Below are 27,096 nucleotides of genomic sequence, written 5' to 3'. Positions count from 1 at the left end.
TTAATTGGCCTAATTTCAATATTGTTGTGTCTCAGGGAGTAGAGAGGCCCGAGGAGAGGGAGGGATGGAGGAAGGGCCAACTGGTAGAACAGTCACAACACATGTAGTATTTATCAATTAAGTTCACTGTTACTGGGTCTGGTTCGTGGCACCCCAAAATAATTACAATAGTAACATCAAAGATCACTGATCACAGATCACCATAACAAATACAACTATAATGAACAAGTTTAAAAGACTGAAAATTATCAAAACGTGACACAGAGACACTAAGTGAGCAAATGCTCTCATTAAAAATGGTGCCAATAGACTTCTTTGATGCAGAAGTACCACTTTTGATTTGTAAAACACACATCTGTGAAGCACAATGAAGTTAAGTTCAATAAAACAAGGTATACTGTATCTGTATAGTATACCTATACTGTATTAACCTGCAGATTTGAGTTATCTCTTTTGGGAGGTTTAAGATATTAATTTTTAATCTCAAATTCTTTACAAAGAAATTTACCTCCCTCTGAAATAGTAAGTCAGGTAGTGCTTCAAATTTTTTCCTTCATGGAAACAGTTGCTGGAATAGAAAAATCTTTTCATGCTCTAATAAAGATTTTGAATGTAAATCTTTTTCTTCTACAGAAATCAATTATTGGTAATATATCTTCTTCTCTTAGCAAATTAAAGAACTGTTGAATCACAATACCAAAGAAAACATGATATAATTTAAAAATGTGTTTATACACCAGCTCAAGACACTCAATTAACGTTCATTTCCACTTGAAAAACACAAGACAAAAGGAAGTTTTTCTGTCTACTCTTCAAAAAAGGGGACAGGTGGCTATAGGGGCTAATTCAGAAATTACAATTGTCCTTTATCTGCCAGAGTGTAACTTATGAACTGTCACCCCTTTCTAATTCCTGTATGTTGTCACACTTATTGCTTTCTTTGCCCTCTTGGTATGTACGAAGCTGCTCCATGAAGCCAGCATTTGGACATATGGAAGGCCTTGCATTTTTCACCAAAGAGAAAGCACTTGTAAATGAAATTTCTTCAGAATTCATCAGGAAACCTATTACAATTGCAGCAGCCCTGGAAACTCCTGCATTACAATGAACAAGAAGCACTCCATCCTGCAATAAAACCAATCAAAAATCTCCATTATTCACTTAGAAAGGTTATTAAATCATTCGTACATTCTTATGCTACTTGAAATTATAAAAATACTAATTTTATCAATTTGTTTGATTCAATGTATTCAATTACCAAAACACAATTCCTTATAAGCAATGAATGGAAAAAATCAATTAATCCATCAAAAAACTTTTCTTCCTACCCCCCAGGGATTGAAATGTTTTGATAATGTATTTGGAATTTTGAAAAAGTATCTTTTATCAAACTGAAGTAATCTAGTAAAGTATATGTAAAAGCCTGTGTTAGGAGATACACATCCATAAATAAGAGAAAAGTCACAGGTAATATACGTATAGAAATAAATAAAACCATAGTCATAACACTAAACAGAAAGACCCAAACATCATAGGCACACAGTGTTCCTACAAAGAAACCAGTGTCACTGGCTTGGCAATCTATGTGTAAAATGACCAGAAAGGAAAAACTTTTCTACCCTTGGATATACTTTATTCTGGAAGGGAGTAACTTAAAAAAAAGTTAAATTTATGAGGTAGTAAAATGATGACACAAACAGCTCATGACAATGTGAAGTAGAAAAGGCAACTAGATACTTTAGCATCGGGTCAATAAATGAAAAATGTCTCAGATAACTTGCAAATGATACTTTACATGTGAAAAGGGACACAGTGCAAGACCAATGCTGAGGGGGTAATACTGCATTAATAATGAAATGATGGAGCCGACGGAAAAGCACTCATCAGGCTGCCTTGTCTCAGGCTTTTAAAAAGTTAATTATCTAAGCAAAATGAAGTGAACTGGAAGCACACCTTACAGAATTAGACATTTTAGTTACTTCATTTTCTGATTCTTCTTTTGGTACAACACAAAAGAAAGATTGGAACAGGGTAAGGGGGAAAAAATAAAACCTAAACTAAGTCTCTACCCAAAGCATATATTAACAATACCATATTTATGACTCATAGGATCATTTCACTTTTGCAAGGTAGTTTTCTCACAATTAAATATCTGTTGAAAATTCCTTTCCTAATCTATTGCAATAAACTTACAAATGCTTCTCATTTCAAGAAAACCAAATGATTCACAATAAAATTAGTTAATCTTATGAAAATCCTCATATCAAAAAGACAATTTCAATTGTTTTCTTATATATATGATTATTTCCAAATTTTAACTGTTTCTGTACAGGACGGGCTAACACCAATACTCGCTATACATACATGCAACTTTCTTACTTTGTATAATAGCTCATTTTTATGAGATTAAAGGCATTTAAAAATCATATTACAGTAAATTATGAAAACTAGTAAGGAACTTCTTTTATCTCAAAACAAATAAGATGTTCAAAAGAAACCTAAAATTGTAAACTAAATAAGAGATATCATTCAATGTCATTTTTAATATTTCCTGACTACATACTAGTCATCAGTTTTGAGTCACAATATGTCTTTGCAAATGAAACAAGCTTTATTTTCAGCCTTACATACCATATCCATGGTCGGCTCATGTTTAATAATGTTAAGTATTCCTGGGTGGCTCAGTGAGTTAAGTATCTGACCTAAGTATTCTCAGGAAAGTTACTGGCTTTTGATCCCCTTTCTATAACTCAAAATAGTAATAATTTGAAAATTTATAAAGAAACTTTTTCTTTTACACCAGTTATTGTCCTCTGCCTAGAAGACCTCTGCTCCACTTCTTGGTCTAGCTAATAGTGGGTTCTGTTCTAAGTAGTCTGTCTCTTTCTGAGTGAGATGGGGTCAGGGGACTACCTTAGCCATCTTTGTATGCTGTGCCCTTAGTGCAGTTTTAGGCACATAGTAGATATTCCATAAATGTTTGCCAAGCAAATAAATTAATTTTGTTTTTCATTTCCAAAAAAAAGTGTTCTCTTAAAAATCTGAATCATCATTTTGCTCTGGGCAGATAGAAATCATGTTAAAGTATTTCTAGTTTATCAAGCATTCTTTGTTCTCATGCTGTTGTGAGTAACTTTTCAACTAGACTGCAAGCTCTGTGAGGGCAGTAGTATGTATGTTTCCCTCATATCTTCTCAGAATAAGTAATTAATATTTGTTGACAGATAAACCAAGCCAAGTTTAGGTCTTTTTTAAAGGAGTCTTTTGATATCAAATGTTAAAATATATATATATATATATATATATGTATATATATATATATATATACATATATATATATATTACCAGTAGTTACGTCTACACGGTGTAAGGACAGTAAATTTTTAATTATCTATATTTTTAAATTTTTCTACAATGACATTGTTTACTTACATCATGTTTTTAAAATCTTATCACATAAAATGAATAATAGAGTAAACATGGAATATCAAATACACCTTTTCAATATTAACAAAACCTTCTGCACATAAAAATAGGGAGTCAAGTAAATTTTCATAAAAGAACTCTTAAGGCTTAGAGGTTACCCTACTACTTTCCTCTCATGTGTATTTCTGTCTCTTAATGCAAAAACCTAACAAATAATGCATGAGGCAGAGATAGAGGAAAGGCAGAGAAACCAAACAATAGGGTTTTACAAGTAGAGAAAACAATGAGAAAAGACATGGGAAAAGAGAAGAGAATCCTTTTGGCAGCTGAATGTGAAAAGATAAAACAAGTAAGTATAGGGCCTAGAAAGGTAGTTTTAAGACACTCAATTCACTGAGTAATCACATTTAATAAAACCTATACATACAACAGGGAAAGTTATGAAAGGATCTCTTCTAGAAAAAAATAAAAAAAATTCAAGAATTCTATTGCTAAAACTAAGTATGTATTACTCTGAACAGCAAAGAGTTTTCAGGGCAAGGAAATATAGGCTGAGTTTAGGACTGCAGTATAAAACATAATGCTTGAGAAAATTAGAACAGATTATGGAATTCTAATACATCTTATAGCAGAAACATTTTAGGTACCTCCTCAGATTCTCTTGGTGCCATCATGTCATGGACCCTAAGCTTCTCCACCTCTGCCTCCACTTCTTGGCCAACTGCTCCCCTTAGGCCTGATGAGTTTTGCTTGCCTAAGAAGCCTGGCTCTTCCCCTGTGGTGGTCTCTGCATAAACAAGTAGGCCCTGAGTTCTGGACTCTCCTGCTGCTTCTGAATGTGGATGAAAAGTCAGACCACAGTCTACTGAGTTTGGCTTCAAGGCAGCTGCTAAAGGAGTGGATTGTTGTAACTTGGAATTGTGGTATTAGTTACCTCCCCGTGGGCAAAGTTTGATCGTGTAGAACAGGAGCTGACAGAGAGCCAGATGAATTCTCTCTTCTCTCCCTCCCAATGTCTGTACAGTGGTGCAGTTTCTTTGTCCTCCCTGCCGGAATGACTTCAGTAGCAAAAGAGGTACACCTGCTGAGCACCCAACTATTTCACCGGCAGCTCCCTGTGCAGTCGTGCTGAGCAAGGGAAATGCATCATCCTTTCGCAGCTTCCCATCCTTTCCTGAGTCACCTCCCTTTCTTCCCACTCTCACTGCCCAGGGATTCCTCTTTCAAATGAAGCACCAGCTCTTAATCTTTTTCTCGGGTTCTGTTTTTTTAGGAAACCCAAGAAAAGGAAACTTGTAATTATTACCCTTTCCACATTTTACTTGCAACATGTACATGTCTTCAAATATGAATATGCATATGGATGATGCCTACATTTTTCTTTTACCATTTAAGGCATATTCCACATCTCCTTAGAGAAGCAGCTAATAGAGAAACATGATCATGTTTATTTTTCACACTATCACAACTGACACAATGGAATGTTATAATCTAGACTTTATAAAGGTTTTCATAAGAGAAAACACTGGCCAATATTAGGCCTTGAATTAGAAACCCTCCTCCTCTTCTTTTATCTAAATATCCGCTACTAAATAAAGCTGAATGACAAGAGTTGAATAGATTTATATCTTCCAGATAATCTAAAGGAAAGCACCTAGAACAGTGCTGGACATGTAAAGCATTCAGTAAATTTTACTAAATATAAAGAAGGAGGGGCGAGGGAAGAAAAAAAAGAAAGGAGAAAAGGTAGAAGGGAAATCATTACCCAGATTCAACTAAGCTGGATTCTGATGTTAAGTGTCATTAATTGTTAGGTACCCCAGGACAGTTAACTTTTCTCTGTAAATGCTTCTACATTCCCATCTACTTATGTCACATAAACTTTGTAAGAATTATATACTAACTAAAAGTGATCTCATTTCAAGGTATAATGACTGGTAACAGCCAACCTAGAAGCCCAGTGTTAACTTGGATCTATTACCAAAGCTGAAGTAGGAGATTATCTGTTGGTCTTTTAAAATCAGAGAACCAATGGACAGCTTCTGATCAGCATTTTCATATAATCTCAATAAAGCAATACACATTTAGTCTTTAGAGCACCCTATAATTTTCTATTGTTAAAAATGCATAAATTCACTATCCCTACCACACCCATAAAAATGCAAATTAATCTTCATAAATACATTGAAAGAACTACAGCAGCATCCATCCCATACTCCATCTGATTATCTTGCGAAGTGGTCAGACAGCAGGTAGTTATAAACCATCGAAGGAAATCTAAGTACATATAAACACAGGAAAATTCAGTAAGTGGAGAATTTTATCTCCTACCATTTCTCAGGAAGCTATAGGAAGATGAGAAATTAATGTTAAAAGTAAGTATCTCTGAGTGCCTGGGTGGCTCAGTGGGTAAAAGCATCTGCTTTCGGCTCAGGTCATGATCCCAGGATCCTGGGATCGAGCCCTGCATCCGGCTCTCTGCTCGGCAGGGAGGCTGCTTCCCTTCTTCTCTCTCTGCCTGCCTCTCTGCCTACTTGTGATCTCTCTCTGTCAAATATATAAATAAAATCTTTTAAAAAAAAAAGATTGTTGGGGGGAAATTTCATAGTGATTCTCTATGTATTCATTATAAAGATTGAATAATGGACTTGTATTTTAAAATTTTTGCCTTTGAAGAACTATGGATCAAAACAAAACTTACCTTCATTTTCACTTGTTCAATAAATTCAAAACATTCTGGAAAATAAGACAGGATATTGGTTTCAGGCAGATCCAATATAGAAATGTTCTTATATATAAAGTCACCAAGGAAAGCATTTTCAACTCCATATGCAACATTGAGAATATGAGTCACCTTAAAGAGAAAAAAAAAGATGATTTTTAAAAACTTAGCTATGAATTAATATTAGGCAAGAGAATGGGATGTTGAGATTTGTAACAAGGATAAACAATTTAAGCATAAGTCACTTGAATAATATGTGCAGGAAGCTGCCTCTGATACCTCCCTCACCAGAAGTGCTAATTCTCTGTATTCCCATAGCACCCTCTACCCACCCTAATTATAGCTCTCCCCACTTTGAGATTATTTGTCTTCCTGATGGCACTAGAAACTCCAAGAGGGTAAGGACCATGTTTGGTTTATTCACTGTTATAGAGGTAAGCACTGTGAGGGGCACCTGGGTGGCTCAGTGGGTTGAGCCTCTGCCTTTGGCTCAAGTCATGATTCCGGGGTCCTGGGATGGAGCCCCGCATTGGGCTCCCTGCTCGGCGGGTAGCCTGCATCCCCCTCTCTCTCTGCCTGACTCTCTGCCTACTTGTGATCTCTCTCTGTCTCTGAGTCAAAAAAAAAAAAAAAAAAAAAGTAAGCACTGTGAGTGAGCAGTGACCTGAGCACAGAAAGCACCTAAAATATTTGTTGGGAAAATCAATGAATAGCCATATAAAAAACTTGAATAAGGGAAGTATATCAATAACACAATTCCCTTTCAGTAACTATCTCCCAATTTCCCTTCACATTCATTATAAATACGATGGTTCTCAAGAGTGGCCGCACCAGAAAACAGTATGGAGGTTCCTCAAAAAGTTGAAAATAGAGCTACCCTAAGACCCAGCAATTGCACTACTGGGTATTTATCTGAAGGGGCGTGTGCACCTGAATGTTTATAGTAGCAATGTCCACAATAGCCAAACCATGGAAAGAACCTAGATGTCCATCAACAGATGACCAGATAAAAAAGATATGGTATATACAGACAATGGAATACTATGCAGCCATCAAAAGAAATGATATCTTGCCATTTGCAATGATGTGGATGGAACTAGAGGGTATTATGCTAAGTGAAATAAGTTAATCAGAGAAAGATAATTGTCATGTGATCTCTCTGATATGAGGAATTTGAGAGGCAGGGTGGGGAGTAGTAGGGGTAGGGAAGGAAAAAATGAAATAAGATGGGATCGGGAGGGAGACAAACCATAAGAGGCTCTCAATCTCAAGAAACAAACTGAGGGTTGCTCAGGGGTGGGAAGGTAGGGATAGGGTGACTGGGTTATGGACATTGGAGAGGATCTGTGCTATGGTGATTGCTGTGAAACCTGATGATTCACATAACTGCACCTCTGAGACAAATAATACATTATATGTTAATTTTAAAAAGTGGCTATACATTTGAATCACTCAGTGAGGTATTTTTTTTTTTTTAAAGATTTTATTTATTTATTTGACAGAGAGAAATCACAAGTAGATGGAGAGGCAGGCAGAGAGAGAGAGAGAGGAGGAAGCAGGCTCCCTGCTGAGCAGAGAGCCCGATGTGGGACTCGATCCCAGGACCCTGAGATCATGACCTGAGCTGAAGGCAGCGGCTTAACCCACTGAGCCACCCAGGCGCCCTCAGTGAGGTATTTTTTTTTAAGATTTTATTTATTTAATTGGCAGAGAGAGATCACAAGTAGGCAGAGAGGCAGGCAGAGAGAGAGAGAGGGAAGCAGGATCCCTGCTGAGCAGAGAGCCCAATGCGGGACTCGATCCCAGGACCCTGAGATCATGACCTGAGCCGAAGGCAATGGCTTAACCCACTGAGCCACCCGGGCGCCCACTCAGTGAGGTCTTAAAAGATGTCAATGCCATAGGGCCTCAAACCCAGAGCTTCCAGTGAATGAGTCTGGTTGAAAGGATGGTCATGAAAGATTTTCTTTCCAATGATACACAAAAGCAAACTTCTACTCCATCTGTGCATTTGAGTTCCTTTTCTACAGCCTACCAAGCATATGGAAGGAGCCATGTGGAAAGTCAGTTAAAAGATTCCAAAAGTAAAATGGATCAGGAAAATAAGGCACTGTTTCTTGTTATGACATGCTTCACTGTTCTTATTCTCTCTCTCAACATGGGTGTTAGGTTTTGCCTGATCTCCGTATTTTCATGTACTTCACACATATTTTAGACTATGTGTCCAGCTCTACCTCTCTTGCCCCTACTATTCTCATAGATATGGTTCTGACAGTGCCCTACTCCTCCCCCTAGTACAGCTGACTGCATTCAGGCAGACACCCAACTTAAACAAGACTAACCAAATTATTTGATCCCCAAACTTGATAGCTATAAGATAGCCACTTTCTTTTAAGTGCTCAAAGAAGCTGAAAATTTTCTGCTCCCAAATAATAATAGATTTGCAGAGAGGGGCCATGATGCCTGTGGGAGAGAAGCACCATCTTGCATGGCGTTCTATTCTCCAGTATAGCTACTTTCCGCCCTCAGATTCCAGAGACCCCCCTAAAGCATTATACACGTTCTCTTTCCTTACTCGGGTTTCTGTGCTTCCCAACCCAGGATTTAGGCCTTATGAAAACAGGCCATAGGCCATTTACTGACCTAACTGCCTTGTGGAAGAAAAACAGAAAACATCTCATATGTCTACTCAAGAAAGACTCTTAAATAAGGAGACAGGAGAAACTAGAAAGGTAAAAATATTTTTAGAAGATAAAGTCTGAAATGTCCTTCTGTTTTCCCCAGTGAAGTCCTATCTATGTCAAGTCACTCACAGCCAGTACACTTCTGACCAGCATTATATTATGATTCTGCCCTTAATTATGTAACAGCTTCCAATGTTTTACATTATCGATGTGTTGGCCTTGTCTTTACAACTGTATTGTACATTCCCAAAAAACCAGGAATGAGGAATTTTATATATGGATGTATTCATGTGCATATATATATGCACAAGCGCAAACACATACACCTCTCACTATCTATAGATCTTCACAGGATTATGGAGAAAAACAAATGACAATCTTGGGAAAACCTGCTGAAAAGTAAAAGTGCTTTACAAATACTGTGGATTACCAATGCCTGGGGAGTTTGGGAAACTGCTGGGAAATGCAGTTTACATGTGTATTGATTAGTTCTGATTAAAAAGAATGGTACTAGGTCACAGGTGGTGGTGGTAATAGGCATCCAGTCTAAAACCCTTTCTAAGCATACTTCCAAAATGTAGTTATGGAGGTCCTAACAGTGATTGCTCTTGGAAGCCTTCTGCAACAGGGACAGTAATAGCCCCTTATGGAGAACCTAGTATGTGCCAGGATATAAGTTATCACACTTAATCCTCACATTTAGGCATTCTTATTTCCAATTTTAATAAATCCTGTATTTTGAAAATGGTTAAAAAATCAGAACATTATAAAAAAGAAACATAAAGAAATCTTGCTCTCACCATGTCCCTATCTACTCCATTATCTCCCACCTTAATGGTAACCACCTTTTTGGTTTTTTGTAGATCTTTTAGAGCATCTTTAGACAAATAATGTATTCCCTTTCTGACACAAAGGCAACACCTTGGGTTCCCTTCTCTCTTAAATTTATCCTGGAGATTTTTTCATATCAGTATTTACAGACCCTTCTCCTGATGTTCTTTTATATAGCTATACTGTATTCTAAGGTGAGAGTACACTATTGTTTATTTAAACAGTTCACTATCAATGAACACATAGGTTGTTTCCAATGATTTGCTATTATGAACAATGCAGCAGTAAGTAACTTGGAATATTTTATGTTATACTCAACCTTCCATCTTTCACAGTGCTTTAAAGGGCACACACCAGGCACTTGGATACCTTACCAATAAAACAACTACTATTACTATATCCAAACATTAAAATGAAATTCCTATTGAAATTTCTGAAATGATCCTCCGTAAGAGAATTTCTATTAATTATAGCACTTTACTTAAGTCCTAGAATATCCCTTCGAAATGTGCCATGCATTTAAGAGAATAATCTAGTTTTGCCAAATCACTAAATTTTTCAATAAACCCTCAACTAAGCTGCTCAGTTTACCTTTGATTCTTTTAGGCCTCTAACGGTCACATGTACAGAGGCAGAGGGGTCTTTTATTTAATTTTTAAAATCGTTATTTATTTATTTGTTTGACAGAGAGATAGACAGCACAAGCAGACAGAGCAGCAAACAGAGGGAAATGGAGAACCAGGCTCTCTGCTGAGCAGGGAGTCCAACATGGGACTCAATTCCAGGACTTCGGGATCACAGCCTGAGCTGAAGGCAGCCACTTAACCAAGTGAGCCAACAGAGGGAATCAACCAACAGGCACCCTCAGAGGGATCTTTTAAACAGCTGCTTGATTCACATCACCAGGGTGAAAGCAAATTTGAATTGGTGTACCCTAAGAGGGGATAGATCATGAAACACTTGCCAATGAATGAATTTATCAGTTCTTTAATTTTTCATTTTTTCCTTGAGAAATATTAACTTACTAAACAAGACTTTGAAACTTATTCTACTTATGTTAATCCATCTAAGATGGATTCTATTAGGAGATACAGTAATTCTCATAACCGTATGCAATTCCAGGCCATTATCTCTATTGTCAGGCAGTTATAACGGTTACTGCAACTGCCCCCTAACTTAGTTTCTCCACACTAGTTTGTGCAACACTCCAATTTATTTTCCACAATGCCTCTGACAAGAACTTTTCAAATTGCAAATTTGATCCTATTACTCCCCTGGGTAAAGAATTTCAAAGACTTCTGGAAAAGTCCAAAGCATTTACTCTGGTTTACATGGACTTTAATGATCTTACTCTTGCTTACATGTCTGGCCTTGTTTCTTGGTATCCTTCTTTCTCACTCTCTAATTCCTGGGTTACTGAACTTTTCTTTTTTTAATTTTTTTTTTTAAGATTTTATTTGACAGAAAGAGAGCGAGATAGGGAGAGAGGCAACACAAGCAGGGGGGTGAGAGAGAGAGTAAGGCTTCCCGCTGAGCAGGGAGCCTGATATGGGGCTCGATCCCAGGACCCTAGGATCATGACCTGAGCCAAAGGCAGATGCTTAACGACTAAGCCACCCAGGCGCTCCTGAACTTTTTTTTTTTTTTCCGTCTCTGAAAGCACTGACCTTTCTCTTCTGGGCCTCCAAACAAAGCATTTCTCCTAACTGAACACTTTTCTGTCTGCTCCCTCCCCATGCCGTTCTGAGCCAACTTCAGTTATCATTCCCTCCAGGAAGATTTCCCTGATCTTATAATCCCCAACCCAATCCAAACAAACATGGACAAAGGGCATCATCTCATATGCTCTGCAACAGCACCTGCATTTCCCCATCAAAGCACAAAATACACTGGAGTAAAGCTGCTTATTTGTCTTTCTTCCCTCTATGCCTCTCAAATCATAAGCTTCATGTGACTAAAAACCTCTTGCATTCTACAAACCACAGCAACTCCATGATGCTGAAATACTGTTTGACAAAATAGATGGCTGAAATTTTTTTAGTAAATTCTGAAATAATAAATCACATAGTTGAGGGTGGGAAAAGATAGCACTGGGGAAGAAGTGATTATGTGAGTTGGGACTCGGGTATGGGTAGGTCTTGGACAAGAAAAAAAGAGGAAAGTCTATCCTACACAAAGGAACTACACAAATAGAGGTAAGAAAACATGCTTCGAGGGATGCCTGGGTGGCTCAGTTGGTTAAGCAGCTGCCTTCAGCTCAGGTCATGATCCCAGCGTCCTGGGATCGAGTCCCACATCGGGCTCCTTGCTCAGCGGGGAGCCTGCTTCTCTCTCTGCCTCTGCCTGCCATTCTGTCTGCCTGTGCTCGCTCGCTCTCTCTCTCTGACAAATCAATCAATAAATAAATAAATAAATAAAAATCTAAAAAGAAAACATGCTTCGAAATCCGGTTCATAAGAATACATGAAAGGACAGAGAGAATATAAAATTGGAAACACAGATTATAAATCCACACATTTTAATTAGGTACAATAACTGTTGCAACTTTATTAAAATGACAGCCAAAAATGTTATCAATTAAACTCTGAAGTGGGGGCCCCTGGGTGGTGCAGTTGATGAAGCATCCAACTCCTGGGTTTTGGCTCAGGTCACAATCTCAGGGTCTTGAGATCAAGCCCCACATCCAAACTCAGTGAGGAGTCTACCGAAGTTTCTCTCCCTCTCCCTCTGCCCCTCCCTGTGCTCTCTCTAAAACTAAATAAATAAATCTAAAAAAAACCCAAGTCTGATATGGACTAATAGTTTCCTGAATAAATGTAACAATTAAAATACTTCTTATCCATTGTGCCAGATCTGAAGCATTTTTTTTTTTACCTTGTACTTTTTCAGGGTATCCAGATCATGAGCAGCATCTTGTGACCCTATAAGAAATAAATCATATCATCTTGAACATAAAATAATCATTCTAACTTTTTAAACTAATTTTTGTTGCAATTCTATTAGTTATTTATTTTAAATATGCAACTTGGAAGGACCTCAATCCAACCTTCTAAAAGGCAATTTAGAAATATTCACTCAAAAATGTTCATCTTGTGGGGCAGCTGGATGGCTCAGTTGGTTAAGTGTCTGCCTTCATCTCAGGTAATGATCCTGGGGTCCTGGGATAGAGCCCCACATCATCTAGCTTCTTGTTCAGCGGGGAGCCTGCTTCTCCCTCTCTCTCTGCCACTCCTCCTGCTTGTGACTGATCTCTCTCTCTGTGAAATAAATAAAATCTTAAAAAAAAAAAAAAAAAAAGAAGAAGAAATAAAAAATGAGAATGCACAGGCACCTGGCTGGCTCAGTGGGTAGAGCATGTTACTCTTGATCTGAGTCATGGGTTTAAGCCCCACATTGGGGGTAGAGTTTACTTAAAAATATTTTTAAAAAAATAAAATACAAGGAAATTGCAGAAGAGTATCTATGGCATGGAAATACATTCTCAATATATTAGGTGGTGATACCATTAGGTTACAAAATCTATTTTTATAAAAACAAACAATATGTAAATGCCTAAAAATGGACAGGAAGTAAAGAACAACATAGAGCAAATGTTTACAGTGGGATTACAGGTGATTTTTTTCTGTATGTTAATTTATATTTTTTTACAATAAATATTTCTTTCTTTTGTAACTTAAGAAAGGATATTTAAAAAGCCATCCACAAAAAAACTTAATGCCATTTGGTTTGGGAATACCCAATAGCTTAGAGCAAACACTGTTGGTCTATGAATTCTAGCCACATTCCGTGTACCAATAGGGCTACCCTCTTTTACCATTTCTTCCTGTCAAAGTTGGCTCTCCAGATCTACCAAACCTGGAAAAGGACTCTAGCTAATAAGCAAGTCCAAATAGGAGATAACCAGTTAAAGTGAGTTAAACAATTTGAAACTGAAAAATAGGACATTTACTATTTAAAGATTTTAAGAATTTCTTTCCTAAGTTAGGATCCATTTCCACGCACAATATTTTTCTTACCTTACCGAAGGAATCTGCCAGCCTCTATTATGATTTTAGGTAGCTGAAAAGCCAGTAGTCTCCTTGTAATCTGAAACTCAGTTTCCTTACTGAGCCTACATTTAAGTTTATTCCTAAATGTCAGCCTATGAAAATATTAACATCTGTTAAAAGCTGGATGCTGAATACATAGTTGTTTGTCATATTATTGTCTTTAACTGTCTATACCTTTGAAATACTTCATAATTAAAAAATAATTTTTGGGGGCGCCTGGGTGGCTCAGTGGGTTAAGCCTCTGCCTTCGGCTCAGGTCATGATCTTAGGGTCTTGGGATCGAGCCCCCTGTCAGGCTCTCTGCACAGGGGTGGGGGGCTGGGGGGGGTGCGGCTTCCCCCTCTCTCTCTCTGCCTCTCTGCCTACTTGTGATCTCTGTCTGTCGAATAAATAAATAAAAATCTTTTAAATTAAAAATTTTAAAAAATAATTGTTCAATTTTATGCAGGAAGTTCTAACCATCTCCAGGGGGGAAATGGCTTCAAATAAATTAAATGTAAATACTCTCTTAAATAACAATTAATTCTACTCTGCCTGTTTCTTTAAAGAGGGAAAAAAAAAAAAAAAGGAAGCATGCATGAATGAAATTCTTTAACACTAGATTGCCTTTATTATATTTATCACAGCTGGATACTTCAATCATTTCCATTAAACACACACCCCAAACACAACAGGTTGATTACATTTCAGAATTGGCTGCTACATTTTGAAACTCACTTCCAGAATATGAACTCTATTGAAACAGAATTAGTATCCTTGAGGCCAAATAAATGCAACTTGTATGCTCTGCCTTTTCAAACAATAAGAAAATTATGAGTGTTAATAGGTGGGGAAACAATTTTAGTCAGCATAAATAGATTTCAGGTCATTGGTTTGTACGTTTCATTTATTACTTGGTAGTATTACAGTTCAAGTTAATTCTCTCTAAATTCTAGATATAAACATCAGCTTTTCTCCAATTTTAAGTGACTGCTTTGTGTTAGAGTCCTGTGTTGAACTTTTATTGGAAAGACACATTAAAAAATAAATACTATAAATCATATATCATGACAATTGTTTTTTGTTGTTTTTTTGTTTTTTAAAAGATTTTATTTATTTATTTGACAGAGAGAACACAAGCACAAGCAGGGGGAGCAGCAGAGGGAGAGGGAGAAGCCGGCTCCCCACACAGGAGGGAGCCTGATGTGGGGCTCAATCCCAGGACCCAGGGATCATGACCTGTGCCAAAGGCAGATGCTTAAACAACTAAGCCACTCAGGTGTCCTGACAATGTATTATTTTTGTGTGTGTTCCTTTTTTTTCTGAAAAAGTAGAACGTTATTCTTTTATAAACTACCTTGAGATTGAAAAATAAGTATCAATTTTAAGAATTTTACTATTTTAACAGTGCTACATTAATCATAATTGTGTTAAAACTCATAAAACTAAATACCAAGTACTTTTACTGTATGAATAGTTTTGAAAATAATTAAAAAGTTGATGTATAAGGAAATAATTAAACAAAGAGGGCTAATAATAACAATTTACAGGTTTTTGTTTTTTTTTTTTTACATTGATACTTACAAGCCACTAATATTCATTATTTGGCCAAGGATTCTTATGGAAATATAAAGAGGTATTTATAGTATTTTGCCGTCATAATATACATATCATCTGTTACTGTTTAAGAGATTCTTTTTATGGGGGCACCTGGGTGGCTCAGTCAGTTAAGCCTCTGCCTTCAGCTCAGGTCATGATCCCAGAGTCCTGGGATCGAGCCTCACATCAGACTCCCTGCTCAGTGGAGAGCCTGCTTCTCCTTCTCCCTCTGCCTGCCAGTTCTGCCTACTTGTGCTATCTCTCTGTCAAATAAATAAATAAAATATTTTTTTTAAAAAGAGATTCTTTTTATGAAAGTACTAATTATTGTATAAATTCTGAGGTAGTATGTCTTAATTTATAAATCACTATTTTCTTTCTTTTCTTTTTTTTTTTTTTATAAATCACTATTGCCATCATCACAAAAACAAACCATTATTGCAATGGAAAAGAAATGATATCCAAAAGAGAAATGTTTTATTTGAGAAAATTTGTAGGAGTGTGCATTCATAAGTGAATAAACACAGGAGCATAAATTACTATAAGGATAAAGTAAAAGAATATTTGCGGAAGAACTACACAAAATAAAAGAGCTAAACAAATTTAATTTATTATCACCTCCCAAGAATACGGGGCTTCCTAGATATCAAAAATTCTCCATACCCTTATAAAAGATTCTAAGATTTTCACTTAGAATTGAAGAGAGGACCTCAAATATCACCAGTTGGGACTTCTTAACAGAATATATATATATATGACAAATAATACATGTACCTTTCAACTACCCAAGAGAAATGAAATTTTCTACTTTTACAAAGTAAGTTGGTTTTAAGAAAAGTCCTAGTTATTTTGTTGTAGAAATATAATATTAAAAGCCTAGGACAAAAATGCTACGATCTTTTTGTCAACTTGTTTGATAGTTCAAGGGCCTAGATAAGATTTTTGAAATGCAGAAGCTGGTCTGAATTTATGAGATAACTGAAAAAGGTTAGTTTTACAGCTTCATTTTCTTTATTCCCTACAGAAAACAAAAATTAATTTTATATAGTCCTAGGTGGAAGTTGTGCTGCTTTGAAGAGATAAAGGAAGCTCTTTGAAGTAACCTAGAAACAATCCCCCCATCTCCAGAGAGAAACTCAGTCTGGTCAGAAAAAACCCCTGCATCATTCATGTGGAAGAACTTAAGATGTAATCATTCATGCGTCCCTCAAGAATAAGGCACTTGTAACTAGGCAGAAAAGGGTCCATCTACCTCTCACAGGAAAGGAGGGTGTACCTAATAAATATCCCATTTCCTGGTCCAGAGAGGAGACCATATAAGGTCTAGTTTCAGAAATCTCTCCCAGAACTCTCCCAGGATTCTGGGAAGGGCTCCAATACCAATATGAGAATACTGCCTTGATCAGCTCACTTTGGATTAAGTCTAGATAAAAAAAAAAAAAAATCGTAAACAAAGTTCACGAGAGTGAAATGATATTTTAAAATTCTACAACAGAATTTTAAATCATTATTACTACAATGGAAGCCATATAACTGAAAAATGTGCCTGGGCGTATTTTCTTTCCTAGAAATGGTGTGCAAGTCCTGGGTGAAACTTTAGACTAATTAAATGATCCCTTGATTTTCATGGGGTTTCAGAAACTTGTTGGAAATATTTATTTAAAATGAAAGATATCTCATGTAGCAATTCATGTAATACATAATACAATAAAAACTCATATGTATACTTGCAATTAATTTGTTTCAGAAACTTTTCACCACCTCAGGATAAACCTAAGAGAGAAACAGACAACTTTACTTTAGTTTTACAGGTGGTTTCTTGGAGGACCAGAAAGAACAAATGACTTGTGCTAGTTTATCTACCAAGAGGTAGAGCAGGACTGAAAACCTGGACTCCCTGAGGAAGTCTAAACGACAATGCAGGGCAGGAGTGGATCAGACTTGAGCTTGATGTCCATCCAGCTCTGTTATTTACTAGGTGTGTTACCTTGTGCAAATTATTTGACTATTGTTAAATTCAGGTCCCATCTGTGAAATGGAGCTGATAATCTCTACTTCCGAGTTTTTTTTTAAAAGATGCTACTGTGCACTTCACAACAGGACCTGGCTATTTCTGACTCCCAGTTCAGTGTTCTTTCTACTCAAGAATGGCTTGACTGGGGCGCCTGGGTGGCTCAGTGGTTAAGCCGCTGCCTTCGGCTCAGGTCATGATCTCAGGGTCCTGGGATCAAGCCCCACATCGGGCTCTCTGCTCAGCAGGGAGCCTGCTTCCTCCTTTCTCTGCCTGCTTCTGATCTTTCTCTGTCAAATAAATAAATAAAATCTTTAAAAAAAAAAAAAAAGAATGGCTTGACTGCATAAATACTGGCAAATCATTAATCTTTCCAAGTCTTAATTTCTCTATTCACAAATGAAAAATAATTCAAATCCTCTTGAACACACTAATTTTGTTTTTAAAGAATGCCATGCCACATTCTTGCCAAGCTAACAAGTTTGAGCTTTTCATAACTGCTTCATTTACTATTTGCCAACCGTGCTTTATGTAGGGAAACAATATTCTTCCTAATACAAGAAATTCACTATCAAACTATCAAATTCATAGCTATGAAATGAAAACACAATTTCTCCTTAACACTCCAAAACCAGGTACTTCGATAGAAGTGGCTATAGGAGGCATGCATTCCATGATTTGTAACAGCAGAGGCAGCAAACAAACATTCGGCAATTTCAAGTACTAACTTTTCCATACCCTTAACCCTTACTATTTACAGTTTTGCCTAATAAAAGCATTCTTTCTAATTTGATGATTTTAAAGGCTATATCCATTTATAATCCAAGAACATACAACATTAACATGCCATCCTCCAGAGACGGGGGAAAAAAAAAAAAAAGGATAAGAAGTTCTAAAATCCATATGCCAGGTGCCATGTGGTACTAGAATCCATGCTTCTTATGGATATATTGTGGGGCAGAAACATCACCAGCCAGCTAATGGAAGTTCCAAATCTAAAAAAGGAAACATTTCAGCTTTTCAACAGAATAGCTGATAGAAAAGAATATTACACATTTGGGGGAAAAACAAAAAACCGATAAAGTAATGTCGCTAAAAGGAATCAATAAGTTAATGCCAAATCGATATACTCACCCAGGAGCAACCATGGCTTAATAACACCTATATGCAGGTCCAAGCTAAGATCCTGCACAAAACCACAACTACCCCCACTGCTCGGCTCTACTTCTTCCACAACATGAATTCTGGCATCTTTCCATGTTTCTATAATTTTCTTTCCAGTTAGCGTTGTCACCCTGGTACATTGCTTCCTGAGATTATCCCGGGAGAACGCTTTAATTTCCTGGTTAAGGGAGTGCATTACATGAGCAGTGGCTAAGAACAAAATACAAGCAAATCCAGCCAAGACTGGAAAAGGCCGGAACTGCTTGTGCCTTCACCGTCAGATTAAAAAAAAACAAAAAACAACAACAAAAAAAAACTAGAGCCTCAGGTGTTCAATCCCCTCCAAGGGATCGCGGCCACACACCGGAGACAAAGACTTCCAGGTCCGTTTCCCTTCAGCACGACCAAGTAAGGCGAAGTTTAATTGGCCATTGAGAAGCGAGCCCCGATTGGTTGCTGTTTCTTCTTCCGGTCAGCCGAAAATCTGCATTATTTCCACCGACTCCAACAATCTGCTTAGAGTTTGTTATTGTTGCTGCTTAAATCTAGCTTTATTATTCATGCAGGGGAAAATAGAAGACGTAATTGGAGAGACGACGGGTATTTCCTCGCTCTCAAATGCAGTCATTTTCTGGCTATGTTGGATTGGCGTCACTTGTGACCATAACCAAACGGGTTGAAGGAAGTATAGCAGCTGCTTTTAGTGGAAGAACAAGTGTTAGTATAAACTGGATTGTTTCGCGGGGCTCTTTTTGGTTTGTTGCTTATAGAATTTGTGCGGGGGTGCTGTAGATTTCGAAAGTAGTTTTATGCGTGTTCTTGCTGCCATTTCTAGCAAGAGCGTTTGTTGTGTAAATGCTTGTTCCAGTTTGTGAGATAAACCCACGAAAGTGCGTTTTCGTTTTAATTTTTTTGAGTTCTTACATACGGTTGAGGATAGCTTGGAACTGTTTTAATTTTTTCTTTTGGCCTGTTTTCGCAGCGGGTGGAGTCCTTTGTGAAGTGAACATACGACCATTGTAAGGCGTTTCTTCAAGTCTTCCATATAGTTTCAGAGAAACGGGTACGCAGACATAAACATTTATAAAACAGATCAGTTAGGGAATGATAATTCTGCTTACAAAAGAACGGTTTGTTTTGCAAAAGAAATCACAAGATTAAATGCGAATTTTCCTTACCTCACTTGAAATGCAATTTAAATGGTCTTACACATAATGTATGTTTACATATGTATAAAGTGAAGAAGTTGCACTACATTTCAGAATTTTTGTTGTTTTGAAGTTTTCTGATGTAGGAGGAAACCAAATTTCAGGCGCCTGGGTCACTGAGTTGGTCAATCAACTGCCTGTGACTCAGGTCATGAGCCTGGAGTTCCAGGTTCAAGTCCCACATCCGGGTCACTGCACAGCGGGGAGTCTGCTTCTCCCTCTTACCTATACTCTGTCAGGCTCGCTCGCTCTCTCTCTTCCTCAAATAAATAAATAAAATCTTTTTTAAAAAATAATAAACCATATTTCTCCCTGTTGAACAGTGAAATATAAGCCCAGGCTATCTACAAGATGCTCTAAAAAGAAGAACGGAAGAAATTATTTGCACCCATTTAAACAATCACAGGTTCATCAAAATCAATTCTAACCACACAGTACTCCATATGTTTATCATACAACAATAAAAACTGTCAACTATTGAGCTCTTCCTACTTGCCAGGAATTCTGCTTGCAGGCAGTTTTTAGATTCTCATTGCTATCCATCAGGTGCTTAATGATGCTTTACACATTATCCCATTTGATCTCACAACAAGTCTATTACAAATATAGTATTATAATCATCTACATTTTACAAATGAGCAAATTCAGATGCAGAGAAAGCAAATAATATATCCGATACTTAACAGCTCCTAAGTTTGTAACTACAAATAAAACCTAGATTTGTTTTACTCCAATGCCTTAGCTCTTACTTTCTTTGAAATAGTGCCCCAACTCCCCAAAACTTAGAGCTAATGAATATTTGTTAAGTATCTGCTTTGTACCAGTCACTGTCATAGTCACTGGGGATATAGCACTGAGTAAAAAAATAAAAGTCTCCTCTTTTATAGAGCTTGTATCCAAGTGGAGGGAGCAGATGGTCAGACAATAAATAAATATATAACCATGTTAGGTCATGATTTAAGTGCTAAAAAGAAAAATTGAGTGAAATAAGGGAACAAAGTGAAAGGACGGTATGCTATTTGCTATGGGCCAGTAAGAGAAGGCCCCTCTGATAAAGTGAAATTTGAGCAGAGATTTGAATAAAGTTCAAGCACCAGACCCTCTCAGCCATCTGGGAGAAGAACCTTGCAGATGGAAGAAATGGCAAGTGCTGAAACAGAATTGTACTGGTGGGAGGAAAGAGATGGAGATACACAAGAAGCTTAACAGGTGGCTAATGTGACTTCTAGGGGTGAGTAAAGGGAAGAGAGGGAAAAGATGAGGTCAAGAGAAAAATGATAAAGACTTTGGTTTTATCCCAAGTAACATGGGAAGCCCCTGGGGGAAACGGGTGGAGAAAAGATGGACCCTGTGTTGTGCTGCCTGGATGCCCCTTCAGTGAATGCCTGTTGTCTAGGAGCGCTTTTGACAGTCCACCGCAGAGGGCTGCCTTGCCTTTGGTTGTACCTTTCGCAGGATAGACCATATCTGTGACTGACTGATAAGGAAGCATCAAGGTCTGGCCGTCTTCGCCCAATTTGAAACAACTCTGAAGGGCACTGTAGCTCTAAAGTCCAACATACAGTTGGCCAAGCCCGTCACTGGTCATGCATACCCTCTTGACTTCTTTGTCTGCCCAATCCTGATCCTTCCCTTCATTACCACAAAAGTCGATACCAAAGACAATCCTTAAATAAGTCCTGCATGCCAGAACCCTACCTCCGTCCGCTTCCAGGGAAACCCAATCGGTGACAAATGACATGAAATTATGCTTAGGCTGCAGAAGGATCTTTCTGGCTGCTTGTGAGGAGAGGGGATAAAATGGAGGCAGGGAGATTTGTTAGGGGGCTATGTGGGAGTAGACAGTTGCTTGGGCTAGAGTGGCAGCAGAAGGAGAAGTATCAGTAGTCATATCCTAGATATATATATAAGAAACAAGCCAAGAGATTTTATTAGCAGGTTAATGTGGAGGAGCTTAGGATAATTACAAGGATTTTTGGCCTGAACAACTAATGAGAAGATTTGCCATTTAGCACATATGGGGTGATGTGGAGATGAAAAGTTCAGTCTGGGACATGTTAATATGTCTATTAATCAACTAAATAGATATGTCAAGTGCACAGCTGCACATATGAATCTGGACTTCATAAAAAGAATCTCTGCCAGAGGTGTCAATTTTGGAGTAATCGTCTAAAGATGTCTTTTAAGCTATGAGACTAAATGTGATGATCTAGTAGTGAAAACTGCTAAAGAAGCCTGATGTATGCCCTCATTCAGGAGTGAGGAAGATGAGGAAGATCCAGCAAAGGAGACCAAGAAGGAGCGGTCCAGAAGATAGGAGGGAAAAAGGAGGGAGAAGTCAGAGAGTACAAATGAAAAATGTGTTTCAAGGAGGACAGTGTGATCAACTGTCACATGCTGCTGGTAGTGTTGATTAAGATGAAGATGAGCACTGTTACTGGCTTTAAAGACCTCCTTAACAGGAACAGATGCTATGTCCCAGCACTGTATGAATAATACCTGATTCAATCCTCATGACAACCCAATGAGGTAGATAATATCTAGTATGTTTTTAAAGAAAGTTACAATTAATTTGGAACTTCAGGACCTAGCCTTCGGTCACAGAGTTAGGGTTTTTTTGTAAGATTCTAATAGCAAGGCTGAATACAATTCCACCTTTACACTAAAGCCCATGCTCTTGCACCACATTATTCCACAGAGGACAGGCAGAATTCTTGGTTTCTCATTGATAGCTCCAGTCCCTGCTGATTATACTATAATACTAACATGCCTGCAGTAACATTGGACACTTAAGCATTGATTCTATTCACTGACTCTACCCAGCTCAGCCCTTCTTTCTACAGAACAACAACCAAGGTCCAGAGAAGTAAACTGATCTTTCTAATGGCACAGTGCTTGTGATCCCAGGTCTCTTGATTTAATAGTTAATGCTTGTTCCACTTCACTACGTCATTTTTCAAAAAGTTCTTTAAAGGCAAATCTCATACTTAAGGGCTCACATAGTTAGCCTGGATGCAGAGGAATTGAGAGATACACCAATTTTTCAGGACTAGACTGTTGGTAGAAGACACAGAAGAGGCAAAAAGTTATGAGATTGAGGCCAGAGGGAGAACTCAGCAGCATTTCATCCATGGAGAAAGCATTGTCTTTGCTGGGACGTGACTGATAAAGAATTATCCTGAAAGAGGGGGCACATCCTTACAGGGACTAAGGGGCCCTGGGCTGGGCAAAAAGGGAAAATGTGTTGTGAATACACCCTGGAATATGTTCCTGTGCCCCCTGTATAATTTCTCCTTCTAACAGATTTAGAGTATTTATACCAAGCGCTGTACTAGGCATTTTCCAAGTATTATCTCCTGTCTTCACAAAAATCCCATTTTTAGATAAAGTAATTGAAATGCAAAGAACTGGCCAGCAATAGATCTAGTATTCAATCTCAGATCTGTTGGATCCCAATGCCCACATTCATCCCACTACATAACACATTCAGGCATTTTATATAATAAAATCATCATGGGAATATGCAATCTTAAGTAATTCAGATATGACTTACATGGGCAAAAACATCAGTAAATAATAAAAAAGCTTCTTTGCATTACAGTGTGGGGCTTGAGTTAACTGTCTCAATTCTGCACTTTGCTGAGAATGTGCAGACGTAAGCTGAAATAAATACAGAGAAAATCCAAACTTCTCTCGTGATTATGGCACTGTTCCCTGTGCAAGCTTTTAAAGATATTTTTAAAAAATCAGTTCAACTGAAACAAGTTTGAATGCAAATTTTCTTTACAGATACAATGCCTATTGTATGAATTTGTTACTGGAGCATTTTGATTACATAAGATTTTTTGTTTATATATACATGGCTATAGAGCTAATATAATAGTTAAGGATCTCACAGGGTCCAAAACAAGTGAGATCTTTTCAAAGCCTGGAGAAAGAGAGTTTAGGATATAATTTAGAAGTTTAGAGTTCAATTCTTTGTAATACACTTTTTTCTATCATCTTAAATTTATTTTTGCATATTTGTAATTGGTAATCACACAGATAGAAAGAATATCACATTTTCTGTACACTTTTATAAATGTCTTTTCAGTACTTGAACTCTTCCTACATTATGTGGAAATAATCTGTCACTAATTTAATAACTTCTTTTTTAACTTAAATTCAGTTAATTAACATATAGTGTATTATTTGTTTCAGTAGTACAGGTCTGTGATTCATCAATTTCTTTTCTCTCCTCAAAAAATATGGTTTTGTTGTAATTTTTGAAATCAGTAACATGGCAGGAATGTGGATTCTCATTATTGTACCACTTTTGTGGTTCAAAACCTTATTACTAGGAAACAAATCAACCAACAAGTATTTATGGCATATCTGCAATGAGTCTAATATTACTGTATTAGGGCTGTAAAAGTAAAAACATATAAGTAAATAAAAATAATAAAATAAGAATAAGAAAGGGAATAAAGGTTATATTAGATCTTTTGCTGCTGATCTCAGTTTTGGATTTTGTTAATTTTTCAAATGAAGAATATACCCCAGCTCTAAAACTACATGATGCCTCAGTTTGAAAAGAGGAGCAAATAGTGAGAAACTCTACATGACCATTTTTTATGGAAAGACTGTAAAAGATGATGTAGTGTTCCATAGTTGTACCATACAACTATTGCATGCTCTTTTAGCAAGTATAGAGTATTTATCTACTAATCGAATATGTCAAAATTGCTGTCTTGGGAAAAAAAGCAAAAATTCATTTTGTTTTGTTTATTTAATGTGTATTTCTTATGTTTCTATAAAACAAATCAAGGTTCATTTCTTCCTTTAAGTACATATACACTAATTAGACTAAGAATTTTAACTATGCTGCCTAAGAAAAGATTCTTTTTACCCAAGAAAGCATCCAGGAGTGCCTAGGTGACTCAGTTGGTTAGGCGTCTCTCTGCCTTCGGCTCAGGTTGTGTTCTCAGGATCCTGGCATAAAGCCCCACATTGGGCTCCCTGTTCAGTGGGGATCCTGCTTCTTCCTCTCCTCTGCCCCCTCTTCCTTGCTTGTGCTCTCTCCCATGCTTTCTTTCTTTTCCTGTTCAATAAATAAATAAAATCTTTACCAAAAAAAAAAAGAGTCCAGCAGTGCTTCAAAGCTAAATGTGGCTAAATCATCAGTGTATTCAATGTTTGAATGTTCAAGGAAGACTTATTATTCTAGTTCTAATCATTCTTACTTACACTACTAAATTTAGGGTCTCATATTGTACCCTATTCACAAAGAGACCTTTGAAGTTTCCAAGAAAAGTTGAAAAATCAAATTATGGAGGATGATGTTTTCTTGTTGGCTAATGGAACTGATTTGAAATGATGGAGGAAGGAGGGTTATAAATAAAACAGAATTATCTGTGGTCAGTAAGTACCGAAGCTAGGTATTGGTTATGAGGGAGAGAGGTTAATTTCACTATCCTTTCTCCTGTTTTTTGAAGATTAGAAAATATCCATTATTAAAAAGTAAACAAATAAATAAAATAAATAAAAACAAGTTAACTTCAATCAAGTTTGTGGGGAGCTTGTGTGGCTTAATCAGTTAAGTCTTGATTTTGAGTGAGTCTTGATTTTGACTGAGGTCATGATCTTGAGCCCCATGTCAGACTCCACAGTGGGCATGGAGACTGCTTTAGATTTCGTCTCTCCCTCTCCCTTTGCCCCTCCCCCACTTTCTCCTTTAAAAATAAATAAATAAATATAATATATAATAAATATCATATATAATAACATATATACTTTATAGTTTATATAATGTATTATTATAATAAAAATTATATAATCATACACTACATAATTATATATAACATATAATATATAATATAGTTACCATATAAAATGTATTTATATATTGGGGCGCCTGGGTGGCTCAGTGGTTGAGCCGCTGCCTTCGGCTCAGGTCATGATCTCAGGGTCCTGGGATCCAGTCCCGCATCGGGCTCTCTGCTCAGCAGGGAGCCTGCTTCCCTCTCTCTCTCTGCCTGCCTCTCCATCTACTTGTGATTTCTCTCTGTCAAATAAATAAATAAAATCTTTTAAAAAAAGTATTTATATATTATATAGAATATAGAATATCTGTATTATATATAAAATATACTATACATATAATATTAATTATTATGTAATCTACATATGGTTATATAATTATATATGAATAGATATATGATTACATAATTATTATATACCATATTATCATATAATTATTATTTATTATTTAGACATTATATATCTCTAATAATTATATCTAATATCTAAATAATAAATAATAAATTTATTACTTAATATTTATTAATATAATATAATGTTATATTATTATATACAACAGTACAGTATTATATATTAATATATTATATATTATAACATTATAACATTATATTATAGCATAATAATTATTATTTTAATATTTATTATTTAATATAAATAAATATGTTATTTAATAAATAATAAATAAATGATTATTTATAATTATATATGTTTTTTATATATATACCTTTGTGATCTCCAAAATTGGCCTGTGTCTTGGGAATTTAAGCATCTTAAAAATTGTATTTATTGAAGGAAAAGCAAAACCAAAAAAAGAGAAGGAAACAAATGAAAAAAAGGAAAGAGAGACAGAGAAAGACTAGCCAGAAAACTCTGCCCTAATATTATCACTATTATTAATAACTGTCATTAATATTAATAATATATTAATAAATTATTAATACTATCAAATGCGTTAGGACAATAGCTTTAATAAATTTTTAATAATATACTCTGGGTTTCTTTTACTTTCTTATTTAAAAAAATATATATATATATTTTAAGTAAGCTCTACGTCCAACGTGGGACTTGAATTCATGACCCCAAGAGTCATGTGCTCTACTTTTTGAGGCAGCTAGTCACCCCATTGTACTTCCTTATTTTTGCATTTCTACTTTAAAGAGGAATGCTATCTAGGACGTATGGCCTCACTATTTGTTTTATATGTTAAGTATGTTATTAATCTTTATGCTTGATTAAGGTTATTGTTACAGTGTTTTTAAAAAGTGATTTTATGTCTTTATACAACACAACATTTTAAAATGTCTAGAGTTTGCAGGTCCTTTCACCATCAGAGATCAGCACTGCATGGAGTTTTATTATTATTTTACAAAAAGAGAGGAACAGTAGGACTTCATGGTGCATGTGTGCATGGGCTGGTGTGCATGTATCTGTGTGTATGGCTATTTATGTCTTAGTAGCATAGATGACTGGTAACTCACAAGCTGTAGAGTCATACAGCATGTGTTCATCTCCATGGTAACCATTTCTAAGATAAATGCACTTCTGAACAATGATCCCAAAATAGTCTATTACCCATTTTTGTAGATTTCCATTGTAACAGCAAAAAAAATAATTTTGAAAAATT

General features: G+C 36.5%; 1 protein-coding gene across 1 annotated transcript; it reads right to left on the bottom strand.

Annotated features, from left to right (window-relative positions):
* Positions 1–7: 7 nt before the first annotated feature.
* DUSP19 (dual specificity phosphatase 19) lies at positions 8–18,853 on the bottom strand. The gene is made up of 4 exons (XM_044242494.1): positions 18,436–18,853; positions 12,538–12,584; positions 6,128–6,280; positions 8–1,125 (listed from the first exon to the last, which is right to left on the bottom strand). Exons 1-4 carry the CDS (start codon positions 18,659–18,661, stop codon positions 886–888), a joined length of 666 nt encoding a protein of 221 aa, XP_044098429.1. The 5' UTR covers positions 18,662–18,853; the 3' UTR covers positions 8–885.
* Positions 18,854–27,096: the final 8,243 nt, after the last annotated feature.

This window comes from Neovison vison, chromosome 3 (assembly GCF_020171115.1).
Source record: "Neovison vison isolate M4711 chromosome 3, ASM_NN_V1, whole genome shotgun sequence".
Lineage (NCBI taxonomy): Eukaryota > Metazoa > Chordata > Mammalia > Carnivora > Mustelidae > Neogale > Neogale vison.
Note: the sequence above shows the minus strand (reverse complement) of the source record. Positions and strands in the feature narration are given on the sequence as shown.

Excerpts from the sequence above, each read along its gene's own strand:
- DUSP19 (XM_044242494.1), bottom strand. The coding sequence starts at position 18,661 with ATGCACTCCCTTAACCAGGAAATTAAAGCGTTCTCCCGGGATAATCTC. Across the intron at positions 6,281-12,537 it reads ATACCCTGAAAAAGTACAAG|GTGACTCATATTCTCAATGT; the intron begins GTAAAAAAAAAA and ends TTTCTCTTTAAG. Across the intron at positions 1,126-6,127 it reads TTGAACAAGTGAAAATGAAG|GATGGAGTGCTTCTTGTTCA; the intron begins GTAAGTTTTGTT and ends GTTTTATTGCAG.